The sequence below is a fragment of the Scylla paramamosain genome, chromosome 12, assembly GCF_035594125.1.
Source record: "Scylla paramamosain isolate STU-SP2022 chromosome 12, ASM3559412v1, whole genome shotgun sequence".
NCBI lineage: Eukaryota > Metazoa > Arthropoda > Malacostraca > Decapoda > Portunidae > Scylla > Scylla paramamosain.
In genome coordinates, this window is record NC_087162.1 from 7,655,001 (window position 1) to 7,682,099 (window position 27,099).

Here is a 27,099-nt window from a genome sequence, read left to right on the forward strand (position 1 = left end):
AATCTATAACTGTCTCCCTCTCACATTACTATGATTACAGAAAAGATCATACCTGTTCCATAACTGCTCCATGCCTGGTAAAACTCTGTTCTGTTGCTGTTGTTGAGGCTGCTGTTGCTGCTGCTGTTGCATCACAGTATTGGGCTTTCCCATAGGGTTCATTTGTGAAACCTGAGGCCCCATAGTGCCCATTGGTGAGAGGGCATTAGGGGGCATCTGTGGACGCACTTGCTGCTGAGGAGGTATGGGAGGTGGCATCATGTTTGGTTGACTCACAGAGGCATTGCCAGGATTGCCCTTCCCATAGCTGACAGCAGTACCTGTGCTACTCTGGCGTGCAGCTTCCTCCTGGACCTGTGTAAAGGATAAATAGTTTTCAAAGGTTAGAAATTATTCTCTCACATTTGCATCCTCCCATTTTGCATTTTAATTACCATGACATATCAGGGTTGGGACAGCGCCTCCTAATGGAGAACTTTGTTTTTTGTCATTTTGCCAATGATTATCCCAAATTGATATTCTTCCTAACCTTCAATCGTGACCAGGATTTGAACCCGGGTAAGTACCTGAGGACCCATTGGCTCTCAACCATTCTTACCACTGGACCACAACAGCCCCAGAAATTACTCTTTGCAGAACTCACATGCGCACATGCACACACACACACACACACACACACACACACACACACACACACACACACACACACACACACACACACATGGTGTAGTCTTTTGATATATATATATATATATATATATATATATATATATATATATATATATATATATATATATATATATATATATATATATATATATATATATATATATATATATATATATATATATTATTATACACATACATACATATAATGTAGTTGTAGCCTCACTTATGTGCCATTCAGCTTTCATAAAGATATACCTTGAGAGATGAATTTATACTGACCTGCGCAATAGCCTTCATAACATTTGGTGGAGGTGTAGCTTGTGTTGTTGGCTTAATTCCTGGCTGAGTGTTGTGAATAGGACTCGGCACAGATGGAGGGACTGGAGCAGTTGGCTGAGGCATTGAGGGATTAGCTGCCCCACCAACCATACGGGCGGCATTCATCTGTTGCATTCTTCTCTTCATCAACTGCTGCTGTTGGAATCTCTGCTGCATTTCTTGCTGACGTAGCTTTTGTTTAATGTTAAAGCAATATGGTACAACACATCTCTGTTCTTTGCAATTTCTTGCATGGTAACAACAGAGAGCAATGAGCTGTTTACAAATTGCACAGCCACCATTATTCTTCTTTTTACATGATTTTGTGTGTGCCAACACTCTCTTCATCTTCTGGCAAGATGGAAGCCTGCAGTTGGCATCTCTGCACTGTGAAGCATGGACCAAAGACTGAATACATCTCTGTATAGACTGTTTGCGTGCCTCCTGAGGATTGAGATTTTTGTTTTCTGTTGAGACTGATCCATCCTCCAGATCCAAGCCCAGCTTTATCATCTTGTGGTTATGACCTTCAGCCTTGAAGCAAGAGGTACAGAGGTCAAAGTCATCACATTCTTGGCAGTGGTAGCGAGTCTCCACATGCGCCTTACAGTGGTTACATGTATATACAAAGCGATCCTGGCCCTGGTTATGAAGTTCATACATCATAACCATTGTAGAGTACTTAGCACGACGCAAGGATGAAAACTCTAAGTGCCGTTCACTAGCCAATGTTAGGAAGGCATCTCTACCATCCATGAGATCACATACCATAATTGGATCAGGATCCTGAATTGGGGGCAAACTAACAGCTGATTGTGCACTATGCAATCTTATTACAAAGAATACATCCTTGTGTTTCTCCATAGTAGCAAATATCTTCTGAGCAAGATCATTGCAGCCAGCTGCATTAGTTTTGCTCTTAGATTTATTCTTTTGTTGACTTTTACTTTTATTCTTATTTTTGTGTTTCTTTTGACCTTTCTTTTTACCATCTTGGCTAGTTTCCTCTTCTTCCTCTTGCCCCATGGCTGCCTGTGCAGCAGCTTCTGCTGCAGCTGCTTCTTCTTGCTTTCGCTTTTCTTCCTCTTCTTGGTCAAGCTCTTTAATGCTTTCCTCCATAACATTAGGCCAGAAGTCCCCTTCAAAATATGGTAACTCAGCAGGAGATTTCATGTTATCCTCAAAGGCTTGCTTATGAATATCTTTGTAATCAAGAACTATTCTTTCTATTATTCCTTTATCTAACATTTTCTTGTACCATTCTTGCAGGCGCTTTGGTTTTGGGATCTTCTGGTCACTAGGATGGCAGTGAAAAATGTAGTCATCTCCCTCTGAGGGTGGACACGCCCATATATGTGCCATAGTGTACCTGTGAAAGCAAAAGTATTTATTGTATTTCTCAGAGAAACATCACAACTAGATCTAAAACTAATACCTATGAAATTTATAAATGTTCAAACTTATGAAATAAATTACTTCTAACACTTGCAGAATAAAAATTTATACAACAAATTTCTTAAGATTTCCTTTAAATATTTTGCATTGAAAAACAAACTTTTTAAATCTAAAAATTAACTATTCAAATATGATAAAATAATTCAATAAAGTATGAACTTACCCCAACTGCTTAACATAATCAAGATAACCCAACAGTATCTCATGATAAACAGCAGTCCTGTATTGTCTTGGTTTGAAGAAGTGTACGCTATCTAGGTATGCTAGGTACACCCTCCTGGTATTAGGTATAGGGCTATCAGATCCATACTCTTGCACATGCATACCAAAGAAGCAAACATCTTGTCCATCAATATCTTCATAGGCAAAAAGAGCTTTGGCACGGTATGGAAATTCTGGTGAAAGTTGCCCTGTATCAACAAACCTGAGAAAGAGAGCAGTCTAATTATACATGGAATCCAAAACTAAATTCTAAATTTAACATCAGTAATACACATTATTAAATACAAGTATTTCTAAACAATTTTCTGAAATAACACTCATAGCATTTTAAGCTCTATAGTACTTTCTCAATAACTATCCATTGTGCTTTGACAGACACTAATGATCTCTTATATATCAAAGAATAACCATAAACCCAATATCTACTTTAGTGGTGCAAAGTGAACAGATGTTCCCTACTTACCATCACATGGTGAGAGTAATCACACCATCATATACCTAGGAATAGTATTAAACTCTAATGAATAGTGCCAATAATGATTCACTGATTCACTTACCTAGTTTTCATTCCTCCTTTGACTTCAACAGTTTTGTCAGTTGATGATACAACCCTGATGTAAACCTCCCCAGCACCTGCCTCTTTCTTCTTCAAGAAGTTATTGACTCTCGTTTCTAAGAAATTACTCAGTTTTGTGGTTGGCAGTTTCTTTGCTGTAAATTTGTTTTCTTTACGAGTTTGGGATTTCTTTTTGAGGCAGCCATCACAGACAAACCCTTGGGGCCAAATGCTCTCCATGTATAATACACATATTTGGTGCTGTTTTCGGCCACAATCAAGGCACTCTACCAGAGGTTCTAGATCGAGAGCATCATTTTTCATCTCTGTGAACTGGGACTTCTTGATTATCCTGTAAAAAGTAAATTAAATTAGGTGAGACTCTCTCTCTCTCTCTCTCTCTCTCTCTCTCTCTCTCTCTCTCTCTCTCTCTCTCTCTCTCTCTCTCTCTCTCCATATGCACTAAACTGAAACCTTAAACAAACAAGGGGACAGGAAACCATTCACTTACAATGCTGTATTTCTTAACATGAATTGTAATTCCTATATCACTGATATTTATACCCAGTGTAAATACTGTTAATGTGTGTGTGTGTGTGTGTGTGTGTGTGTGTGTGTGTGTGTGTGTGTGTGTGTGTGTGTGTGTGTGTGTGTATTTTATTTTTTATTTATTTTTTTATGTAGGATGGACACTGGCCAAGGGCAACAAAAACCCAATAAAAAAAAAATGCCCACTGAAATACCAGTCCCATAAAAGCGTCTAAAGCGGTAGTCAAAAATTGATGAGTGTCTTGAAACCTCCCTCTTGAAGGAATTCAAGTCATAGGAAGGTGGAAATACAGAAGCAGCCAGGAAGTTCCAGAGTTTACCAGAGAAAGGGACGAATGACTGAGAATACTGGTTAACTCTTGCGTTAGAGAGGTGGACAGAATAGGGGTGAGAGAAAGAAGAAAGTCTTGTGCAGTACCTTTTGTGGGCCACCTCTCTATCATGTATAGCACGAGAACAAGCTGTGTTAAACCAAGGTTTAGAAGGTTTAGGACGAGAAAAAGAGTGAGGAATGTACGCCTCCATGCCAGACACTATCATCTCTGTTGTGCGCTCAGCACACAAAGACGGGTCTCTGACACAGAAGCAGTAATCATTCCAAGGAAAATCAGCAAAATACCTCCTCAGGTCCCCCCAACTGCAAAACGCCAAAGGCACCTTCGCTTAGGGGGATCCTGAGGAGGGATTGGAGCGATAGGACAAGATACAGATATGAGATTGTGATCGGAGGAGCCCAACGTAGAAGAAAGGGTGACAGCATAAGCAGAAGGATTAGGGGTCAGGAAAAGGTCAAGAATGTTGGTCGTATCTCCAAGACGGTCAGGAATATGAGTAGGGTGTTGCACCAATTGCTCTAGGTCGTGGAGGATAGCAAAGTTGAAGGCTAGTTCACCAGGATGGTCAGTGAAGGGAGAGGAAAGCCAAAGCTGGTGGTGAACATTGAAGTCTCCAAGAATGGAGATCTCTGCAAAAGGGAAGAGGGTCAGAATGTGCTCCACTTTGGAAGTTAAGTAGTCAAAGAATTTCTTATAGTCAGAGGAGTTAGGTGAGAGGTCTACAGCACAGATAAATTTAGTTTGAGAGTGACTCTGTAGTCGTAGCCAGATGGTGGAAAACTCAGAAGATTCAAGAGCGTGGGCACAAGAGCAGGTTAAGTCATTGCGCACATAAACGCAGCATCCAGCTTTGGATCGAAAATGAGGATAGAGAAAGTAGGAGGGAACAGAAAAGGTGCTACTGTCAGTTGCCTCAGACACCTGAGTTTCAGTGAGGAAAAGAAGATGAGGTTTAGAAGAGGAGATGTGGTGTTCTACAGATTGAAAATTAGATCTTAGACCGCGAGTGTTGCAGAAGTTAAAGAAGAAAAAGTTGAGGGGGGGTGTCCAGACACTTAGGGTTGTTGACAGAAAGGCAGTCCGACCTGGGGGCATTTATGGTCCCCTCCCCAGATGGGGACTCCAAGGCTGGTGTAGGAGTCACCATGATTTTAAAATTTTTGAGTGAAGGGTGTGTGTGTGTTATTAGATGCTTGTAGTTTTGTGTGGAGGAAGAGAGTTGTCTTTAGAGGGCAGGCTGTGACTGCCCCCTTGTGTTGTGAGACACAAAGGGAAATGTTCACTGAGGTCAAAGCTGGGTTTAATGATAAGTTCACAGCACCCCCTGAACAGTGCTTTAGACCTCACTGGGAGTAATTATCGTTACGGCAGGTGTCTACACACACACACACACACACACACACACACACACACACACACACACACACACACACACACACACCTCAAGGTCATCCTTGGCCCTGCCTACACCACCTATGATGAAGCCCTGACCACCCTGAGTCTCTCCAGACTATCCACCAAGCACCGAGAGACTCTGGAGAAGTTTGGAAGGGGACTTCTGCATCATCCACGTCTCAGACACATGCTGCCGCCTGACGCGCCTTGCCCGGTCCATGCCACCAGACACCACAACAAGATAACACCCCTAAAGGCACCGCGCACGGACCAGTACAAACTCAGCACAATTCCCACCATGGTGCTAGCCATCAATAAGTAGTATTTCGCTTCTAGATAAGACTTAGATTTGGATTAATGTTAAGTATTTCCCCATCCCCCTATGTACATTTTCAGTTTGCAAACTGCTTGATTAATAAACCATTTATTATTAATACTATTATTATTATTATTATTACACACACACACATTCATACCACTTATACTGCTCTTCTAGACAGGGTGGAATCAAAAGCTTTTCGTTTTATCAACTCCTCTCCTCTAACTGACTGTTTTCAGCCTTTCTCATCGCCGCAATGTTGCATCTCTAGCTGTCTTCTACCGCTATTTCCATCCTAACTGCTCTTCTGATCATGCTAACTGCATGCCTCTCTCCTCCCGCGGCCTCGCTGCACAAGACTTTCTTCTTTCTCTCACCCCTATTCTGTCTACCTCTCTAATGCAAGAGTTAACCAGTATTTTCAATTATTCATCCCTTTCTCTGGTAAACTCTGCAACTCCCTTCCTGCTTCTGTATTTCCACCTTCCTATGACTTGAATTCCTTCAAGAGGGAGGTTTCAAGACACTTATCCTTCAATTTTTGACAACCGCTTTGGACCCTTTTCTGGGACTGGCATCTCAGTGGGCTTTATTTATTTATTTTTTTGCCCTTGGCCAAAAACACACACACACACACACACACACACACACACACACACACACCAGCAGTGTTCATACTACCTATGAATATCAGTGATATATATATATATATATATATATATATATATATATATATATATATATATATATATATATATATATATATATATATATGAATTACAAATCATGGTAGGAAATACAGGGTGGCCCAAAAGTCACTAAGGAAGTTTTAATTTTTTTATAACTCCCTTATTGTTACAAATACATGTATGAAATTTGAATACAATACAGAGATAATGGAAATTAGCTTGTATAAGTTCTTTTTATCAATATGTATGCTGTATGTATACTGTATTGTCTCTCTTGCAGTATGAGCAGTTGCTGAGGCAATCTTTTGAACAAAGAATCATCTTGCTGAAAATGGACACCAATTAAAGATGTCATTTTTCATACATAATGCAAACATATTCATCAAAAAGGAGTAATGCAAATTAATTTATATTATCTCTTCTAAATTGTATTACCATTTCATACATGTATTTGCAACAATAAGGCAGTTAGTATAAACATTTCATACATGTATTTGTAACGATAAGGCAGTTATCAAAAATTAAAAAACCATCAAAGACTTTTGGGCCACCCTATAGAAATAGATGATAGAAGAAAGTAACAATAAACAAATTGTTTGAAAGCTGCAGTGGAATATTTCATGCATCTGAGTCTGGCACAAACATGAATTAATGTCTCAAATGTATAAATCAAGCATGTTTCAGATGATGTAATATATAAGAGGTGCAAATCACTGCAGGTGACATAAACAGCTAGCTAAGGACATAAATGGCTAGCTAAGGAAAGTTATTACACAAAGAATTAATTATAAGCTAGCTAAGGGCATAAAAAAAGTTATTTTTACAAAGAATGAATTATTCCAAATTTTACTGTCAGGTTTGGTCCATCTGCTCTCAGTGGGAAACAGCATGATTGCTGGAGGGACAATGACATCATCAAAGTAGAAAGGTCTTATTTTGCCTGGGCCCAGTGATATAACTGTAGTGCATGCAAGTGAGACATGTATGTAGAATGAAAATCAGATTTTGGATTTGGGTGTTGATGTGTAACTTTAGAGGTGCTTGTCTGGAAAACACAAAGGATGGTGACATCAATGTAAAGGTATATGAAAGGTTTGGTGTGTCTGTTAAATGTGAGGAAAAGAAATATAGAGAGGCAGAGGTAGTCACTGGAATGTCCTCATGTGATTTGATCTTGAGGATAGAATGGGATGAAGTGAGATGGTACAGAGGACATATAAAGGTGGACTGGATACTTTAAACATGAGAAAGATCTATGAAACAGGAAAACAAAATGTTGAAATATATGAAAGGAGGAATAAAAAGTTGAATGGGATGTAGTGTACAGAAGTAATGTATACACAAAGCAAAATAGAGAGACTTCTGTTGCAGTCATTCTATAGAGGGAGCTCTTAAAAAACTAAGATACTGTAACCTCTTCTTTAGTGACTATTATGAATGTAATACATCAACAAAAGAAAGTTTTCAACATTTCTTTTTTCCATTAGGAAATGTAAGGTTAGAGGTCATCCACCAACCTCCTAAAGAAGTACTCTGCATGCTAATGCCATGGAGGATACATTCTTGTAAAATGGAACCAAAGTTAATCAAGTATATGACAGGAAGTTTCCCAAATTCAATGTACAAATAAAAGGCAGACAGACATACAGAAAACACTAAATGAAACTTTGACAAGACCAAGTACCACTTCAATGAATTGTCAAGCCAGAAGTTACAGTGCTCATAAAAAAACATATTAATGAAAAGATACTTACAAAGCTGGCTGTGATGGATCATCTCCTAAGGTGATACTGTCTCCTTGAATGTCATTGAAGCATCTATAGCAATATGTGTATCTGAAAAGATATGTCATGTAAATATCTAGAACACTAAAAATTTTGACTAATTAAATAATAAGCTCCATTAAAATTAGTGAAGTAACTTCTGATATACGTGCAGTACAGGCATACACACATCCACTCAGCCACCTACACCCACATAAGAGAAAATAAACTTAATGAAAACCATAGTGACATTTTTCTACATCTTTAGGAGCAGTGCTACCACCCTGAACAGTTTAGCACCCAGACTATTGGGGATTGTTATGCATACTGATTTTACCAGGTTGTTAGGAACACCAAAGCTTTACTGGATTACCAATTTTGCCAAGGTACAAGTTACGCACTAATCGAGGAAATGGAGGGTCTACCATATTTGCATTTTCTTGAGAAAAATGTTTGTGCCAACATTTTGTAAATATTAAAATTATCCATTCAATGTTTGCATTGCCCACTGGTGGCATCTGTAATTGCCAACAGAACACAGAAGATTATCCAGCCCAGCTGTATCCATGACAAATCATACAACTAAGCCTAATGAGTAGTGTGACCACAGCTTCGGAATAAAAAACAAGGGATAAATGTGATGGCTCAGAATCTCAGAGCTGAGGCACCAGTAACGTACAAAATGCAAGTAAGCATATGCTACATGCTAGTTTCTTAACCACAGGAAAATCAAACTTGCCAATGTGAATCTGTGCAAAACTATCTGATGCCAGCAAACTGACAGTGCATTTACTGCAAGAAACCTGACCAGATTTCAAACAAACCTGTTCTGATAGCTGAAATATTTGGCATCACGGGGTATAGTACACAGCTGCTTTCCATAACAACAAAGAACTTGTGGGTTGAATGTGTACTTGCGACCACAGCAGTATCCTAGTTGCTGCATAACAGGGTCAATCTCAGCTTCAAATACTTCAGCAAGCTGAAAATAAACAAAAACAGATCAGTACAAGAGTCATCCTTGGTATATGACAAAACTGCAGAAGAGTCACTAATGCAGCATACCCAGATGCTCCACTCAGGGTTTAACAGTATTGTTAGTTTACTCTTGTTGCACCAGTACTAAATTGTGACTAAGGCTGATCCACATAAACATAGAACTTGCCTTTCAAAATTTGGACAGTATGTGAGAAGCTCTACAAAACATTTTTCTATGCTTCTCTATTGTCTTGTGTACTTGTAAGGTCTACTAATTTTATAAGAAATTATATACAAATCAGTGTTATACAAAGAGCATAGATTATTCACAGGCTTAAAGCAAAGAAAAACTTATTAGTTAATACCAGCAAAAGTATCTCCTCACTTACTTTTGTGCAATATCTATAAACACGGGATGTTTTTCTGTTGTATATCCACGCATTATCAAACATTAGCCAAACATCATCCACGTAGTCCCAGGGATCAGTGTACTGGCCTGTATCTAACTTGCGTTTTATTGTAGATAAATCCATCGGTTTCTTGATGATGTCAAAGTAATCTGGGATACCAAGAGCCTGGGGATCAACAGGCTGACGAAAAGGTATAGACTCTGGATCTTGTCGATACAACTTTTCCAATGTAGGAACCAAATGCTGCCTTAGTTCATCTGGTTTGAAGAGTGGGGGGCGATCCTTAGGGGCAAGAGCACAAACTACAGTCGCTGGTTTAGGTGGCGTTGGAGCAGGTCGCCTGTGAGTTACTGAACTGTTGGCTGGTTTGTCCCCTTTGCTGTTCCCACCTTCATTTGAATTACTTGACTCACTGGGGGTTCGTGATGCTGGGCTTTTAGGTTCTTGTTTTACAGGAGCCTCTTCTAAAGTATTTAGTTCCATTGGTTCAGGCTTTGGTTCAACATTCATTTCTTTCCCATCACATTCTTCTGGTTCACTTTTAATTTCTGGAATTTCTATTTTAGACTGTATTTTGCAAGGCTTGACATCTGATTTATCATCAGTCATCTCTGATGGAGTAGATTGATTGCCGATGGCATTATCCTTTGTGTGAATTGACGTTGACATCACTGTATTCTCACTATTGGCTGTAGTGGTTATTGTGCCTGGCTGCACAGAAGGCTGAAGAGAATTTTCACCACTTGATGTATTGACCATGGAACATGGGGTGGACTGTGAAGAAAAACTCACAGATATACCCAATGTGGCAGCAACTGAAGACACAGGAATAGCAGGAGATGTTCGGTTTGACATCTGGTTCATAGCGGCAGAATCATTGGGAGTACTGTAGGGAGGTGGGGGAATGCTGGACCTGGACCCAGGCATTATATCACTTGGAGGAACACTGACAGGAAACTGCCCGGAGGAGTTTGCCATGGTATTGTTACTAGTGGTAGGAGTTGTAGTGATGGGCCCACTGATGGTAGAACCACCCATCACCATCTGATTGCTAGGCTGACATACAGATGTTGGTTGAGAGACTTGATTATTAGCCACTGGATGGGTGGCAGGAATCTGCAGACCCCCAGATGGGTGTGCCAACCGAGGGCCCGAAGGACGGGTTACAATACCTGTAAGAAAAACAGTTATGAAAGAATCTGAAGACATACAGTGAAAATAAATGTAATGTGAGCACAACAATTCAAATGTTAGAGAGAGAGAGAGAGAGAGAGAGAGAGAGAGAGAGAGAGAGAGAGAGAGAGAGAGAGAGAGAGAGAGAGAGAGAGAGAGAGAGAGAGAGAGAGAGAGAGAGAGAGAGAGAGACCCTGTTGCACAAACTTTTAATATTATTTTTTATTAACAGTAATTGATCCACCACTCTCTAAAATCCCTTTCACTCCCAGCTAGTAAAATAGCATCATCTATAGACATGTTACCATAGACCATCCCACTCCACTTTGTTTTAATCTTGTATGAACATTTTCTACTTAAGCTTTTATCTTGCTAATACAACTATCCATAAAAATATCACAGAAAACAACAGAGACATTACACATGCTTGCCTCACTCTTGTTCTTAAAGCAAAACCCCTCAAGCCTTCCCTCTATCCTCGTACAAACACTTCCTTTCCTATAAACTCCCCATTCTTCATAATAATTGAAGCTTTTTCAGCTTTCACCCCTTTCACTACCTCTTGCCCTTCCTCCTTTGTGAACAACTCTCCTAACACATTCATTTCTTGTTTCATTCCTAGTGCAGCAACCATAACTGATGAATTTCTGCCCATCACTCATACTCATATATTATCAGTGTTTTTTATGCAATCTTTATAACATATATGTATACATAGACTTCAAACACCATAGCTCTAATAATCTATAATATTACACTGACAAATCTATTGTACATTACATCAACAAACAGTAACTTACCAATGGATGATGCTCCAGAAGTTGTAGGAGCTAGAATTTGTCCTGAAGCAACCACTTGCCCTCCCTGAGGAACTCCAGGGGCAGGACATTGAGGGCCACCAGGAGGGCCAGGAGGCACTGCTGCCCCATCTCGTGGGGTCTGCTTCCTCTGGAGACGTTTCTCTTCCAGTTCTTTTTGGATCTTGTAGATTTTCTCAGCCAAAAGATGGTAATATTCAGGCTGAAACATAGAAGTTGACATTGCTTGGCCTACAAAACATGTTTTAGATTAATGTATACATATTTCATTGTATACAGTCCATAAGGTTTACAGAAAGTTATCTTTGAACTGAGATGTAAATACAGTACACAATAACAGAATTTCACACATCTTACCCGAGAATTTGCCATTTCAAACATGTCCCCTTCAACTTTTCTGGCATATGCAACTAAATTCTGCATTCTCCTGTCCAGCATTGCCTGAGGATCTGGGGTGGGGAAGATGGCTTGCACCCTGAAACAAAATACTGATGAAAAACTGCTTCACAACTTAAGTTTAAAACCTTCTTTAAGTGCACCACAGAAAAAGAGGGTTCTCATGAATTTAATTAATACTAATTCACAACCAAGTAAGACATGGAAATAAAACAAATGTCATTTTATGAATTAAATGTTATAAAGATGTATGCATTCACTGTTAATATAAAAAAAATTTAATTTAATTTAATTTAATTTAATTTAATTATAAATTAAATAAATAAATAAAGCTTACAATTTGTGAACAAGATGATTTCTTAAGTCATTGGATATACTTTGGTGCCATTCTTTGGTCCCCTTAACAGGCTTGGCAGTTACAGCTCCAATCCCACCAGGCAGCTGTGCAGGTTGATTTGGCAAACTTAGCCAAGAATCAGGTAGAGACTGAAAAAACTGGATAAATTAGTTTACACACCAACACCACCATAATTTAAGTATAATAAAGCAACAAACATCAAACAAATGATCTATGCAAGTACTTACCATTGTACTTACAACAGGCTTGTTTTGATTGATACCAACATTAGGAGGCTTGCCAATAATTTGTGGATGGAGAGTATTCACTGGAGCCGAGCCTGCATTTGGTCCTCTAGATATCATCATGCCAGAAGAATTGATATTCTGAGGAACAGTAGGGCCCATCATGGTTCCGTCAGGACCTTTATTTGGGACACCTGCTCGCACTATCTGTCCAGTTAAGCCTCCTGGTGCCCCAGGTACTCCAGTGGTGGAATTTGCAACACTTCCAGGCACGCCAGGCTGGGCATTGGCAGGCAATCCTGGAACACCTCCACTAGGCACCTGTGGCCTCAAGCTTCTTATTATTGAGTCCGTTGGTCCAGGAGGTGCAGATAAGGGTGATTGCAATGTGTCACCTTCATACACTCTCTTAACCCCTCCTGGTCTTGGCCCTGCAGCTTGCCCTGGTGGACCAGTTGGTACTTGACTTTGGACACTAGGTGGGCCTGGGGGGCCTGGGGGACCAGATGGTCCTGATATTGGGCCAGGAACACCTCCTGGACTAGGACCTGGTTGCGACACTGTTGGTGGCATTTGTCCTGAGACTGCACCAGCTGGTGGTTGTTTCTTGTCAGCTTGTTTCAAAGGTTCACACACAGGACAGTCCTGTCTTGTACAGTTTTTCCAGTGGGATATTATCTGTCTTGATGATGCACAGTGAGGAACTGGACATGACTTGCCTGCTTGGCAAGTTGTCATGTGAGTTAAGACATTCTTCATAGTCTTGCAGTGTGGCAAATTGCACTAAAAAAAAAAAAAAAAAAATTAGAAAATCTGCCTAAACCAAGAATCTAAAGTTCTTTAGCATAGTTTAAAACATTTTCATCAGAAATGCAAAGATAATTTACAAAGACTAACAGAAGAAACTATTTTCAAGATCATTCCTCTTCAAATAGCAACAATACTCCAAAATGTACATCTGACCTTACTATAAAACATGGAAGTGAGATCCATATCTTCTATAATATACTCACCTGCCTCACCTCTCCATTAGCCTGGCTCTCACGACGCTGGCACTTATGGGCATGAAGTAGTAGTACCAGCTGCTGCTGAATTAGCTTTCGTTTTTCTGGATCAGCTGGGTTAGGTCTGGGCTGCCCTGGCACCATCTGACCAGGTGCACCAGGACCACTACCCATAGGGCCTGGAGGCCCTACAGGTGGTCCACCAGGAACACCCTGTCCCCCAGGGCCAGCAAGTCCAGGGCCAGGCTGGGGACCTCGAGGTAATGGCCCCATCACACCCATCACCTCTTGATTGGGATAACGAGGGGGCATTCCCCCAATGCCCATGGGACGCTGACCAGGACCAATTCCAGCATTTGTTTGACCAACATTACTGTCCATTCCCTGGTTGACATTAGGGCCACCAAAGTTGTAGTTTCCAGACAATGTTGGCTGCCCAATGCTTCCAACACCAGGACTCTAAAAACAATTGATGAAAACAAATAAAAATAAATACATACATATATAATTACCTATTAATCAGTACAACCTATTGCATTACTTTGTGATGAATTCTACTCCATCTTAGCCCTTTCTAACATCAATGCTACTCTCAAATTCCTTGATTCATAACATCTTTCCACTACAAGCTTGGCATTATGTGTTCCTACACGTTACTAAGTAAAGAAACACATGACTTTCCATTCACATGAACACACCATAACTGACGGAGCTACATTAAACAAATTACCAATGCACCTTACACATAAATAATACCAGCTCTAATGAAAATCCTTTAGGGAGGGAGGGAGGGAGGGAGAGAGAGAGAGAAACATCACTTTACAATAGTCTACTTTGTCAATGGTGCACATGAGCATTTAACTTCAAATACCTAACTTGATGAATACAGTAAAGCATGAACAATACAATACAATATCCATACAAATACAGTTAATATAAAGAGTAACACATTTTTATTTTTTGAAGAAAATAGCCTGTTAGTTTATATATAGGTGTATATATATATATATATATATATATATATATATATATATATATATATATATATATATATATATATATATATATATATATATATATATATATATATATATATATATATATATATGTGTGTGTGTGTGTGTGTGTGTGTGTGTGTGTATATATATATATATATATATATATATATATATATATATATATATATATATATATATATATATATATATATATATATATATATATATATATATATATATATATATAATGCTGTAAGAGAACGCTCCCAAGTGCCACCCATGTGAAAATCCTGTTTTAGCACACAAACAATACCTCAAATGCCTACCTTGTGGGGTTGCTTGAAGCACTATCCCACTAAGCCAAAATGGTCAAATAGCTATTTTCCTTACTCAACCCAGAAATATAGGGGCCTTCTACTCTATAGTAAAATACTCTAAGCACCTTGAGTCAAGTGAGTCACCACAGCTAGCCACTCAGTGTGGCAGCTGCTCCAGACGTGGCGTGATGTCACATGACGTCACGTGTGGCTGGCCAATTGTGTCCCCATATTGCCCTGACATAGACAGCACTGAGCCAATGGACTTAGGGCACTTTCCCACACACACACAGAGTTCAGTCTTGCTTCTACCCTCGCCGCATTACACTAACCTAGTGGATCACTATTTTGTGCTATAGCCATATCTGGAATCTTATTATATTGTGTTTCTTGCTACTGCTATTTTCATGCTAATTGCTGTTCTGATCTTACAAACTGCATGCTTCCCCTCCTCCCATGGTTTTGCTGCACAAGACTTTCTTCTTTCTCTCATGCCTATTCCATCCACCTCTCTAATGCAAAAGTTAACATTTTCAATCATTCACTCATTTCTCTGGTAAACTCTGGAACTCTCTGCCTGCTTCTACATTTTCTCCTTCCTTTGACCTGAACTCTTTCAAAAGTGAGGTTTCAAGACACTTATCCTCTATTTTTTTTTTTTAATTCTATCCAACATCTCTATGGGAACTGGCATTTAAGTGGGTCTTACATAAGAACACTAACACTAATTTTTCACATATATGATGTGTTTTGAATATTAATAACTACTAACCGGTTTTATTGATTTAAATTTTCTTTGTGTCTATAGGAAGCTGATACCCTAAAGATTAATTTGCTACATGTTTCATAAAAATAATACAGTTGAAACTTGAGATACAAATTTTAATATTGGCAAACTTTAGGAGCGATTTCTGGCATTTAAAAAAAATGGCGCTTAGAGCATTTTTTCATGATACATATATAAAAGTTGTCAACTTACAACCTATGTGACTTATGAGAGACTGCATTTATGACCACTTCTGTACAACAGTTTCGTGCCAGCTCCTATTGCTGCCAGGAGGCTGGGATGCTTACATTATTTCCATGCCCATACTTCCTCCTGTATTTGTTTGTCTGTCACTTTGGAAAATTTTCTACGATATCAGCCCCCCAAGATGTCTACCAAAAGGAAAAGAAGAAAAGAAACTAACAATTCAAACAAAGCTCACCAAGTTTATGAAAAAACTGACTCCTCAGGCTACCCCACGCGCTGCCCCAGCTGACTCAGATGACATTGATAATCCACAGCCTAGCACTAGTGGCCAATAATTTTTTTTTTTTTTTTTGTAACTAAAATGTTTGCTATTTTTTGCACCTGTATTTCGAATTTTTGTATGTTTTGCAAATATTAAACCAATTGTACTATGCTATATAGGTAATGTTTGACTTAAACCTGACAAACATAATAACAATAAGATAATTCAAACCTGACAGACATATTAATAAACAAAACTGTGTAGAATGTGTTGAAAGATGATGATTACTAAGACAGTGGTGACACAATGGTTATAACAATAATGAAAAAAAGAAAATGTTCATAAAAGATGACAAAGATGATTATATCATTAAAGTGTACAATATACCTAAGGTAATTATAACAAGTTGACTTACGACCAGATCAACTTATGACTGGTCTGTTGGAACTGATCGCAGTTGTAAGTCGACGAGTACCTCTGTGTGTGTGTGTGTGTGTGTGTGTGTGTGTGTGTGTGTGTGTGTGTGTGTGTGTGTGTGTGTGTCTATATATATATATATATATATATATATATATATATATATATATATATATATATATATATATATATATATATATATATATATATATATATATATATATATATATATATATATACACACACACACACACACACACACACACACACACACACACTGTATTTCCTGCCCTGTAAGACACACCTTGGCAGGGGATATTTAGAAAAAATAAAATAAGCCCCACTTTTCTCTGAACTTCATAGACCTCCCCTCAATCAGGTTTTGGTCCAAGTTCTAGCTCAAACCAACACAGAGTAGAAAATATCATACTAATTTATCAGTGATCATAACTGTTGCTAAACAATTATGGCTATGATACTACTTTATGTTGCTTTCTGCTTTTCTCTGTGTTCAAGATGTTTCACTACTGGCTGAAGAGTTACAGTGCTCATACCCAGCTGTCAGACTTGAAATAGTAAACAAAACACTCCCTGTGCATGTTAAAGTGTCTGATCTTGATCTTGATGCTACAGGTTTTTATGTCTAAGCATTATTTTGATTTGTAATCATTATCTAGTAATTTTAGCCCTATTTCAATTTTTAATCATTATCTAATAATATATAAACATACATACTTCATTCTGGGGTCAAACAGTAGTATTTAGGTGTTACTCTAGTACTGGTAACTATAACCAATAGACCTGCCCAAACCTAACCATTGGGGTATAAGATGCAAGGTGATTTTTGGAGCAGTTTTTTTTGGGGGGGAAAAAAGTGCATCTTATATGGCAGGAAATACAGTGTATATATATGTATATATATATATATATATATATATATATATATATATATATATATATATATATATATATATATATATATATATATATACTGGAAACAAGTGCAAAATACTAATATTGAGTAGTGACAATTAAACAGCCATGACTTGGAAAGGATACAGTAAGATCCTGTAACTGGGTGATGTGAACAGCCAACATGAATTCCCTAACCAAGAATCATCTTGGCAGCTAGATGATCTTAAAACCTTGATAAAATATAAAATTGCTCATCAAACTTGCCTGTAATCTTGGTCCAAGCTGACCTGGAGTCATTCCAGGATGTCTTGGAGCCATACCCTGTGGGGCCCCTATAGGCTGAGGTGACTGCCCTCTCAGGTTAGGTGGAACTAGTGTTCTATTCAACGTAGACAAAGGTCCATTTGGCATACCCTCACTCATCTGGGTTGCCATGGGCCCAGTCATATTCATTGTTGTTACCACTTGCGATTTATTCATGGAGTTCATTGTGTTCATAGTATTGATATTGGCCACTGTGTTCATGCCACCAGCCATGCCAGCACTGTTTGCCATGCTGTTATGGCCCATGGAGGTGTTGGTATTAACAAGACTCATGGAGGAGACTGTACCACTGGAGGCCATTGACATGGACATGGTTCCAGATACAGTGGCAAGAGAGTTGGCTATACTATTGGGCATGTTGTTTAAGTTATTTACAGAGTCATTCATGCTTAATGGCTGGCTGGATGTTGGAACCCCACTCATTCCCAAGTTTGTGTTTTGAGGTGACTGCATTGGTCCACCATGAGGACTTTTGGAATTTGTCAATGCATTCACAATCATATTGCTCTGGTTGGTCATGGTGTGGGGTCCACTGGCCATTGCATTTGTTCCAGCTATAGAATGGGGTGGTGTCTTTGTCTGGATGAGGTGGCTTAGCTGCTGTGGACGATCTCCAGGGCCTCCACCACCTCCTCCACTGTTCTCCATCATTCCATTTACACCTCCCCCAGCACCACCACTGCCACCTCCACCAGCTCCTCCCCCACTCCCACCACTGCCACCACCACTACCACCTCCACCTTGAGAGTCTCCTGATGGCCATATTAAGTCATCTGGAAGAGCCTTCTCTAACATTGCAGCAAATTCATCTGAAACGAGAAACAAAAGAAAAATTAGTGATATACCAAACTTCAGTTACAATACTACAAATGTAAAATTTTACAATACCACACCTTACATACCTAAGAAAAAACATCAGATAAATAAAAAAAAATATAAGTAAAAAAAAATCAAACAAAAATACACCATAAATATATAGGACATGTAAAATATGACATTCATTAATGGCAAATGCCAAAAATCTGTACCTACTATTTATAAGAGTGATGCAATACAACTGGTGTTTTCTCAGTCATTGCTTACCAACACCACACAGTCCTTCCATGTATGTACCTAAAACTTTCAGCACAAGAAACTGAACAGTACTCCCCTTTTCCAGGCAATCTGTACCACAGTCAACTCATCACTCAATGCTGTGAGCTCAAATTTAGCTTGGTTTTATAAATCTCCTGGGACAGGATGTTAACATGACAAGTAGTTGCTACAATAGAAAAATGTCACAAGTAAAGGACAACAGATGAAGCAAGGAGCTAGGGGAAAGTATGTGGCTTTAAATAAAATAAATAATAAATAAAATCATTAAATGGATGAGCTTGGAGGACAACCAAAGTTAATAAGGAAGTAGGTGTAAAAGATCAAGTTAAGGATTTAGTACACAATAAAGGAATAGGTTAGATGGAGAAGGAAAAGTTAAGTTTTCTGGATCTGATGAAAAAAACAAAAAAAATGCAAATGCTGTGAATAAAGGAAAACTTAGAAACTGCTGTCCACAAAACAACATCATGTCACTCCAGCCACTGCCATCTTGAATCTATGAATTTGTACATTTCCATGAGATACTTTGTGTTGAACCATCACCCAGTAACTCATGACAAAATGACATGCCCCTATTATACCGCCATCATCTCTCCTGTATTGGAATTATGTATTTTGCTTTGTCTATTAGTAGGATCAAAATACAGAAACAGGGGTTTCTTACCCTCTCACTTCATCCCTTTTGGTTGCCTTTTATAACATGCAAGAAATACAGTACTGTGGCAGTATTCTAAGCTCCTGCCATAGGGCATTTGATAGAAAGCAACAGCACTGAGTGCATGAAAATGACAGTCTTGTGAATCCCTAGGTGGGGGTGTGGGTACACTGGGTGGGGCCCACTGGCATATGGATCCAGTTAGAGTGCACGACACTTCGTAAGAAGTACCCTGCATCTGTTGTGGTCTTAGGATTGGAGCAGATACAGGGTAGGAACAGTCTCATTATGAAGATGCAGGGGTAACGTGTGTGTGTGTGTGTGTGTGTGTGTGTGTGTGTGTGTGTGTGTGTGTGTGTGTGTGTGTGTGTGTGTGTGTGTGTGTGTGTGTGTGTGTGTGTGTGTGTGTGTGTGTGTAGTGCTGTCCATACTTTAAACCCCTAAAGGACTGGAAGCAGCTAGAGACGCTTTACCAGATGAGGACCAAAGGTGATTATAACCACTCTGTGACTTTTACGCTAAACTTAGCTACTTTTTGTCAATTTTTGTGATTCAGTCTTTGGTAATACCGTCTTTGGGTTAGGCTAATCTCTCAGTCTCTATCCCTCTCCCACCATAGCTAAATACAGTAATAGTGATTCTGATGAATCCAATTCCCTGCCTGCTCCTTCCTGCCCTTGGACCTCAACATCACATGTATTACCCACTCACACATGACCATTTCCTACACACCTTAGTGAGAGTTCAATAGGGTGGGAACTTGATAAAACCTTAGCATGCGTGAAGAGAGCTCAGAGCACCTGTTTTCATTAAACGCTAGCCATATCCAGTCAGGCGAATCAGATGCGTGGTAGGTAAGTGACTAGCTTCCTTCAAGTCTTTCCTTTTCAACTTGCAGTCTCTTCATAACCACTGCACACAGAGACATCTGGATGGCATTGTCAGAAAGACGATGACTTAACGTTGAGTACAAAGTCTATTTCACTCACTATTCCATTGCAGACTAAGTTTCATGTGTGTGAATATAGGCTATTTTTGACATTTATGAGTAGCACAGGAGGGCCAATCCTGGTGGGATGAAAATCACCACCACCGCCAGTCATTTAGGGGTTAAGGAACTTGTAGCTGAGAAATTGGAATTACAATAAATGGATAATAGATAAACATTTTGCATTAATGTTGATGTAGTTAAGATAAGTGAATGATAAAGTACTGATGATTTTGTAATTATAGGAAGAAAGCCAAAATGTAAGTCTCAAGAAGAATATAATATGCCTCAAGCTTAAATTACACATAAGATTAAATAATTGGTGCAAGTCCTAAAAAATAGAAAAGAAACCTCCCAAAATCACTAAAGAGAAAAATTAATAATAAAATAATCAGTACAATCAACTGGTCCTAACATGTGGATCACAAAACAGAAGTGTTATACAAGTCTTGGAGCAAAAATTTGAGACAATGGAAACAAGAATAATTTTTAATATAGGTAACAAACATGAGAACGGAACATCACAGATTGAAAAGCAGGCCTCTGTTCAGTGATCGTGATAAGACTGAAAATAAATGAGCAGCCGTGGGGAAGAGCATCATGTGTCAAGTAGATATTATATAGAAGAGAGAGAGAGAGAGAGAGAGAGAGAGAGAGAGAGAGAGAGAGAGAGAGAGAGAGAGAGAGAGAGAGAGAGAGAGAGAGAGAGAGAGAGAGAGAGAGAGAGAGAATAAATAAATAGCAAAAAGAAAGGAGAGCAAAAAACACAACTTTACATGAATGTAAGATGAGAAATACAAAATAAGAACAATGTTCTCGTACCTCCAAGTTATACTTTGTCAGCAGTAAGTCAAAAATAATCTTAAAACTTACGATCAAAACAACTCACAGGACAGCATATCTCTCCCCCTGACTGTAACTGAATGAAACTACTGACCCTATAACTTTACACGTCAGCACTTTTTTAATCATGATACTTTCAGTAGCACCATAACTACATTTTTTTTTTCAATCCATTATAAAACACCACCTATCTCAAAGAGTGTTTATATGAAGTTTTGCAGAACAAGAGCCAACCACCTCATGAGAGAAAAACTGGAAATCAAAGACAATTGTAACCACAGCAACCTCAGATAGCATGGATCTACACTAAGGTTATATAACCAACAACCAACAAGTTCATTGGGCAGATCAGACTCAATAAAATGAAATCAAGTATTACCTACAGAGTAAGTAACCACCCAATTAACAAAAACATACATGCAAGACAGGGGAGGCCTGGTCACATTTTTCTGCTTCATCATGGCTATGGCTGAAACTAGTCACCTCACGGCATTTTATGAACACCTCAGACCCCTGACAACTGATAACAGCATTGATTCCATGCTAATCAACCTAGGGATCAAATCTGTATGGGGTAAACAAGGCTGCCTCACATGTGATTCACACTTTAAAGAGCAGCACAAAATGTAAGTTCACGGAAAAGAACAAAGAAAAGGGCAAGTCAATGCTAATCACAAATATTTTGAGAGAGAGAGAGAGAGAGAGAGAGAGAGAGAGAGAGAGAGAGAGAGAGAGAGAGAGAGAGAGAGAGAGAGAGAGAGAGAGAGAGAGAGAGAGAGAGAGAGAGAGAGAGAGAATTGCCACAATGAGAATATATCACAACCTGGGTGAGAACAACATATTGTTGTTGAGGAGCATCCAGATGGTCACCAAATTTCACCAAACACCACATCCTGCCCACAGCTACCCTGAACAAAACAGTGACAGGTGAGATCCACAGAATGGTCCATGCATCGTGAATCAAGTACAGGTCACATACTATGACTCAACTTTGATGACAATGCCAAAAGATGTTGCCTTATCTTAAAAAATTATCAAATTAAACATAAATTAGTTCAAAGAACAACACAGAGCCTTTACACAAGCTATAAAAAAAATAAATAAATAATAATAATAATATATATATAATAAATAAAAATAAAAAAATAAATAAATAAAAATAAATAAATAAATAAATTGACAAAACTGTTCTTCTGTGCAAGTGACACTTCAATGATGCAAAGCTAGCTTGGCTTGATAGTTTGGTTAGCTTAGTGATGGCTGGGAGGCAATACATTGAAATACCTCTTGGCTGCAGTGCACAAAGCTTCACTTACTTAGATTCATACAGACTAACATCAAGCAAAATTTTGTCTTTTGTTTGTTCACCAAAAAACACGAAGTTCATCTGTTAAGCCAAAGACAAAGTAAAAAATAAAATAAAAAAAATAATAATAATGATATAAAAAATAAAAATAAAATATATATAATAACAATAATAAGAATAATAATAAAAATAATAATAATAATGATAATAAATAAACAAAAAAAAAAATAAATAAATAAATAAATAAAAAGTAAGTAAATAAAAACAAATAAATAAAATAAAAAACAAATAATGTAGACTACTGAGAAAAAAAGTTTCATAAAATTCATTTGCAATCCATCAATCACTACCAAAGCCCACAATATGCAACACTTTTAGGTATATCTGCATGACTGCAACACTTTGCATGTGTGAAATGCCAATAACAAAGACACCAATGCTGGTGTCTTTGCCCTTACACCAATGCTGACAGTAAATATGACACTATGAGGCTAATGCTCTGGCAGTTCTTGCTTTATCTGGTGTATTGTAAGTCTCTCCAAGGAGTGTGGTGCATGTGCAAGTTTTGTTTTGACCAGGCCAGGTTGCCACCCCCATCCCTTGGCCAGGTAGAGTCCAGTCTTACACTAATTTACTTTTTGGGACAGTAAGTATTAAAAAAAAAGAAAAAAAAAAATAGACAGTATTGCACAATATTGTACTGGCTTTGGAAGCCACCCATCCCATGACCTGACGCCTGGATGTAATCACCCAGCAGCCACAAGGGAAGTGAGGTCTAGCCAGTTTTAGTCTGCTGGCAGCTCTGCTTTACCTTTCTGTACAGTGCAAGTTTATTATTAATACACTACAGTCCTTTACCATGTGTATCCTTCCACCTCCAGGAACACTTGGACAATATCATCTATCTAGATTCTTGAACAATATTGTTCAGCACCAATATGAAGATTCCTCCTTACCTCAATCAAGGTTGTCTGCACAGTACCACCATAACAGATGGCAATTACATAAGGATCAGTGTTCAGGCATTCTTATACAGTAATTTTCTATGCACACAATTCCACTAACAAAAGTTGCAGAGCCTTTAACATTTCTTTGTAATCCTAATTTCAGTCAAGACACCAGGTAAACAAAATCTCATAAGATAAACAAAGCCATGATGTGACAATCACATCATAACTCCCATGTAACAGATGGAAACTGTAGTCATTACAGCTGCTTCAGCCATTGCTGTATGCTCATGATGCTGTAAGCACTACCTACCTACAGATTCTAGCACATGATACATAGTTTTTGTTGTGCAAAACTATATAGGTGTTATCTCAAATATGACTACCTAATACAAGGAATCAGCTAATCCTAAGTACAATGATGATACACAAAGACACAGATACTGTGCTTCACTAACTGTTACAGTTTGCAACCAGAGGTTTGGGCAAAGTAACACTACCAACGACTTATGCTCCCACGCACTGGTCAGTCTGCATACTCTAATCTTGTTTTTAAAGCAAGAGGAAAATTATCTTTATTCCAAGCAAAACCATTATGTAAGATATCTGATTATTTTTATTTGAATAATTTAGTACGCACCTTATAACTAAGGGTTTTGGCAGTACATGAGTTGGTCTTGTGTTTCAAAACACGACTAGAACACACAGGTCGGTCAATGTGTGAGCACCAGTCAGAGCCAGTGTTATTTTCACAACCTCAGTGTGAGCACCAGTCAGAGCCAGTGTTGTTATGTTCACAACCTCAGTGAGAGCACCAGAGCCAGTGTTGTTATATTCACAACCTCAGTGAGAGCACCAGAGCCAGTGTTGTTATATTCACAACCTCAGTGAGAGCACCAGAGCCAGTGTTGTTATGTTCACAACCTCAGTATTGAGCACCAGTCAGAGCCAGTGTTATGTTCACAACCTCAGGTGGCAAAATTACAGTGACAGACTTGGTGAAAGAGTAAAGTGCCTCAGGAAACATGTAACTGAGCAATGTCACAAACTATACTCAGATTTTGCAGGCGTACAAAGCAAAAATTCTGTCTCTAATGCTTTGTTTTCCTCGAGATATTATGTGTTTGCAATTTTCAATATTATTCATACCATTAGATATTCCAAAACTAACACAAAGAAAATACTTAAAGATGATCAGCAGTCATCAACATTCATCAATTACAAGGCCTGTTAAGACCACTATGACAACAGTTAAGTTGGCTTGGAGTGTGACTTGGGAGATATGTGCCTGTCAGAAAGAAACCCAATGTGGATGGTTTAAAAATACTTTATAGTATACTTTGCAAGACAAACTTTCAAAACAGTATTATACACTTTCAAGTATGAGAAAGACATGTTATATGATCCAAAGCAACTGACATGTATGAACCAAGTGACCTTGCAGGTTAAGGTCTCCTTATCTAGATGCTTAACTAATGTAGTGCAATTACATACATAAATATGTGAATAACAGCTACGTAACTGTCTTACCAGACTAAATCAAAACTAAGCTTCAGCTTGCCTATGTTCAAAGAAACTTACACTAAAACAAAATTATGTCTTTCTACCATTTGCGTACTAAAAACTAGAAACCCACATCAAGCCAAAAACAAGGTGAAAATATATAAACTACAGCATGTCAGAAAAATGTACTTATGTTTCATAAAATTCATGTGCAGTCCACCACAATTACTATCAAAGCTCACAAAATACAACACTTTTAAGTATATGTGAATGACAATAACAAAAGCAGGAGGCACTTAATACTTCCATGTAGGCCTCATTTCTGTCATGATACCTATTAAGTAAAATTTAATAAAACTGAGGAAAAACATGTTCAGTGACATGTGACTTGAGAATGCATGACAACATGATATGGAGTGAATGTGTTTCCTAACATATCCTCTATGTCACCCATGATGCCATGGGCGGCCACGACCTCCTCCTAACAAGGAGTCTTAAGTTGCACCTTGCAAAGACAACACCAATGTTGACAGTAAATATAACACTAAGAGGCTAACGCACACCTTCAATGTGCACAAATCTAGCAGTTCTTGGTTCATTTTGTGTATTGTGAGTCTTCTCGGGGAGTGTAGTGCATGTGCATGTTTTGTTTGGCCAGGCCAGGTCGCCACCCCGTGCCTTGGCCAGGTAGAGTCCAGCCTCACACTACTCAGGTGGGCGTTCCTTTTATCAACGCTCATCATCACCTACGGCTCCCAAATTCACGCCAGAAGTAGTAAATGCATCAGAGCTAACAAGAATGGACTTACCGGTGGGGTCAGGTGACTGGAAGGAGTCAATCTTGGCCCGCTTGTTGGGCGGCTCGTTGCCCAGCGGCTGCTCCGCCATCACGTCCTTGTTTACAACGCGCTGCTCAACACAAGACCGATGCCTCCACTACACCACACTTTTACACTCAATCCTGGCCTGCAAGCGTCCCCGCGCCACTCATATTGCATCATTACAACTCAATATATCTACCACCGTACTCTAAGTGGGCATCCGCCACGGATCGCCGGGAAAATTGTAACTTTGCGAGGCAGACATCTCCTTGGTGGGATTTCACAACTGAGCTCCACAGCTTCACTGAGCGCGGTGCTGCACTTCCCGCGCCAAACACGCCAACATCCTTACAAATATTCACATTTTCTTCACTTGTATGTACAGAATATGCCTCTTGCTACGCTCCTGGTGTAAAATCAGCCGTCCATGTTGACACAAAGTTACATTATCCGGCCACAAAAATATTTTGCGCCGAGTAGTAGTCAAACCAAAATGGCGGCTCACAGTGAAAACTTTTTCTACGCTTGTCAGAGTTTGGGCGAGTGTGGCTGCGCGGCCCCGGCCCTCCCATTGGCCGGGCCCCATCACGTGCTCACCAGCCCCGCGCTCATTGGCGGCGCGGCAAAACCGAGCGTGACGTCAAGGGAGCCGAGCTGAGTCGAGCGTTAATAGTTGTAAAGCTGACTGCGGCCTCGAGTGGCCAGCTTCAGCATCTTCCCTGCGCAACACTGCTAATACCCGCCATATTTAAACGCATCACGTATACACATCCTAAATAGTTTACAAGACAAGAAATGTTTAAATATGAGAACCTTCACTTACATGCACAGTTAGTAAGCAGATACTTTCCCTCGATATTCCGATTACACTAGAATCCCCTAATGCACACAGCGGATACTAATTTCACGTGTGGAATACACGAAACATGTATCATATCAACAAAATGGAATTTGTGTACTGGCAATATCAAGCATACGCAATCAGTAGCCATAGCTATTTCTCGTAACCAGACTCTTCATCTAGGGAGCGAAATCAGCTGATCGTGCAAGTCTAGTTAAAGGGAGGAGAGGCAGACAGTTAAAGGGAGCGCTAATGCAAGCTGC

At 39.1% G+C, this 27,099-nt stretch overlaps 1 protein-coding gene across 3 annotated transcripts in view; it reads right to left on the minus strand.

Moving 5' to 3' along the window:
- The window catches only part of LOC135105648 (CREB-binding protein-like), a 31,472-nt gene extending 4,956 nt beyond the window's left edge, over positions 1 to 26,516 (minus strand). Inside the window, exons 1-14 of one of the 3 annotated variants that reach the window (XM_064014019.1) lie at positions 25,984 to 26,516; positions 17,778 to 18,646; positions 13,650 to 14,090; positions 12,631 to 13,410; positions 12,383 to 12,540; positions 12,007 to 12,124; positions 11,632 to 11,851; positions 9,638 to 10,830; positions 9,095 to 9,252; positions 8,262 to 8,342; positions 3,222 to 3,572; positions 2,606 to 2,866; positions 949 to 2,356; positions 53 to 354 (exon numbers count right to left, since the gene is read on the minus strand). In XM_064014019.1, coding sequence (XP_063870089.1) covers positions 53 to 354; positions 949 to 2,356; positions 2,606 to 2,866; positions 3,222 to 3,572; positions 8,262 to 8,342; positions 9,095 to 9,252; positions 9,638 to 10,830; positions 11,632 to 11,851; positions 12,007 to 12,124; positions 12,383 to 12,540; positions 12,631 to 13,410; positions 13,650 to 14,090; positions 17,778 to 18,646; positions 25,984 to 26,062 — 6,419 coding nt within the window. In that variant the 5' untranslated portion in view covers positions 26,063 to 26,516. Of the gene's footprint in view, positions 1 to 52; positions 355 to 948; positions 2,357 to 2,605; positions 2,867 to 3,221; positions 3,573 to 8,261; positions 8,343 to 9,094; positions 9,253 to 9,637; positions 10,831 to 11,631; positions 11,852 to 12,006; positions 12,125 to 12,382; positions 12,541 to 12,630; positions 13,411 to 13,640; positions 14,091 to 17,777; positions 18,647 to 25,983 lie in introns of all 3 variants that reach the window. The other 2 variants (XM_064014018.1, XM_064014017.1) reach the window with 2 other exon arrangements.
- Positions 26,517 to 27,099: the final 583 nt, after the last annotated feature.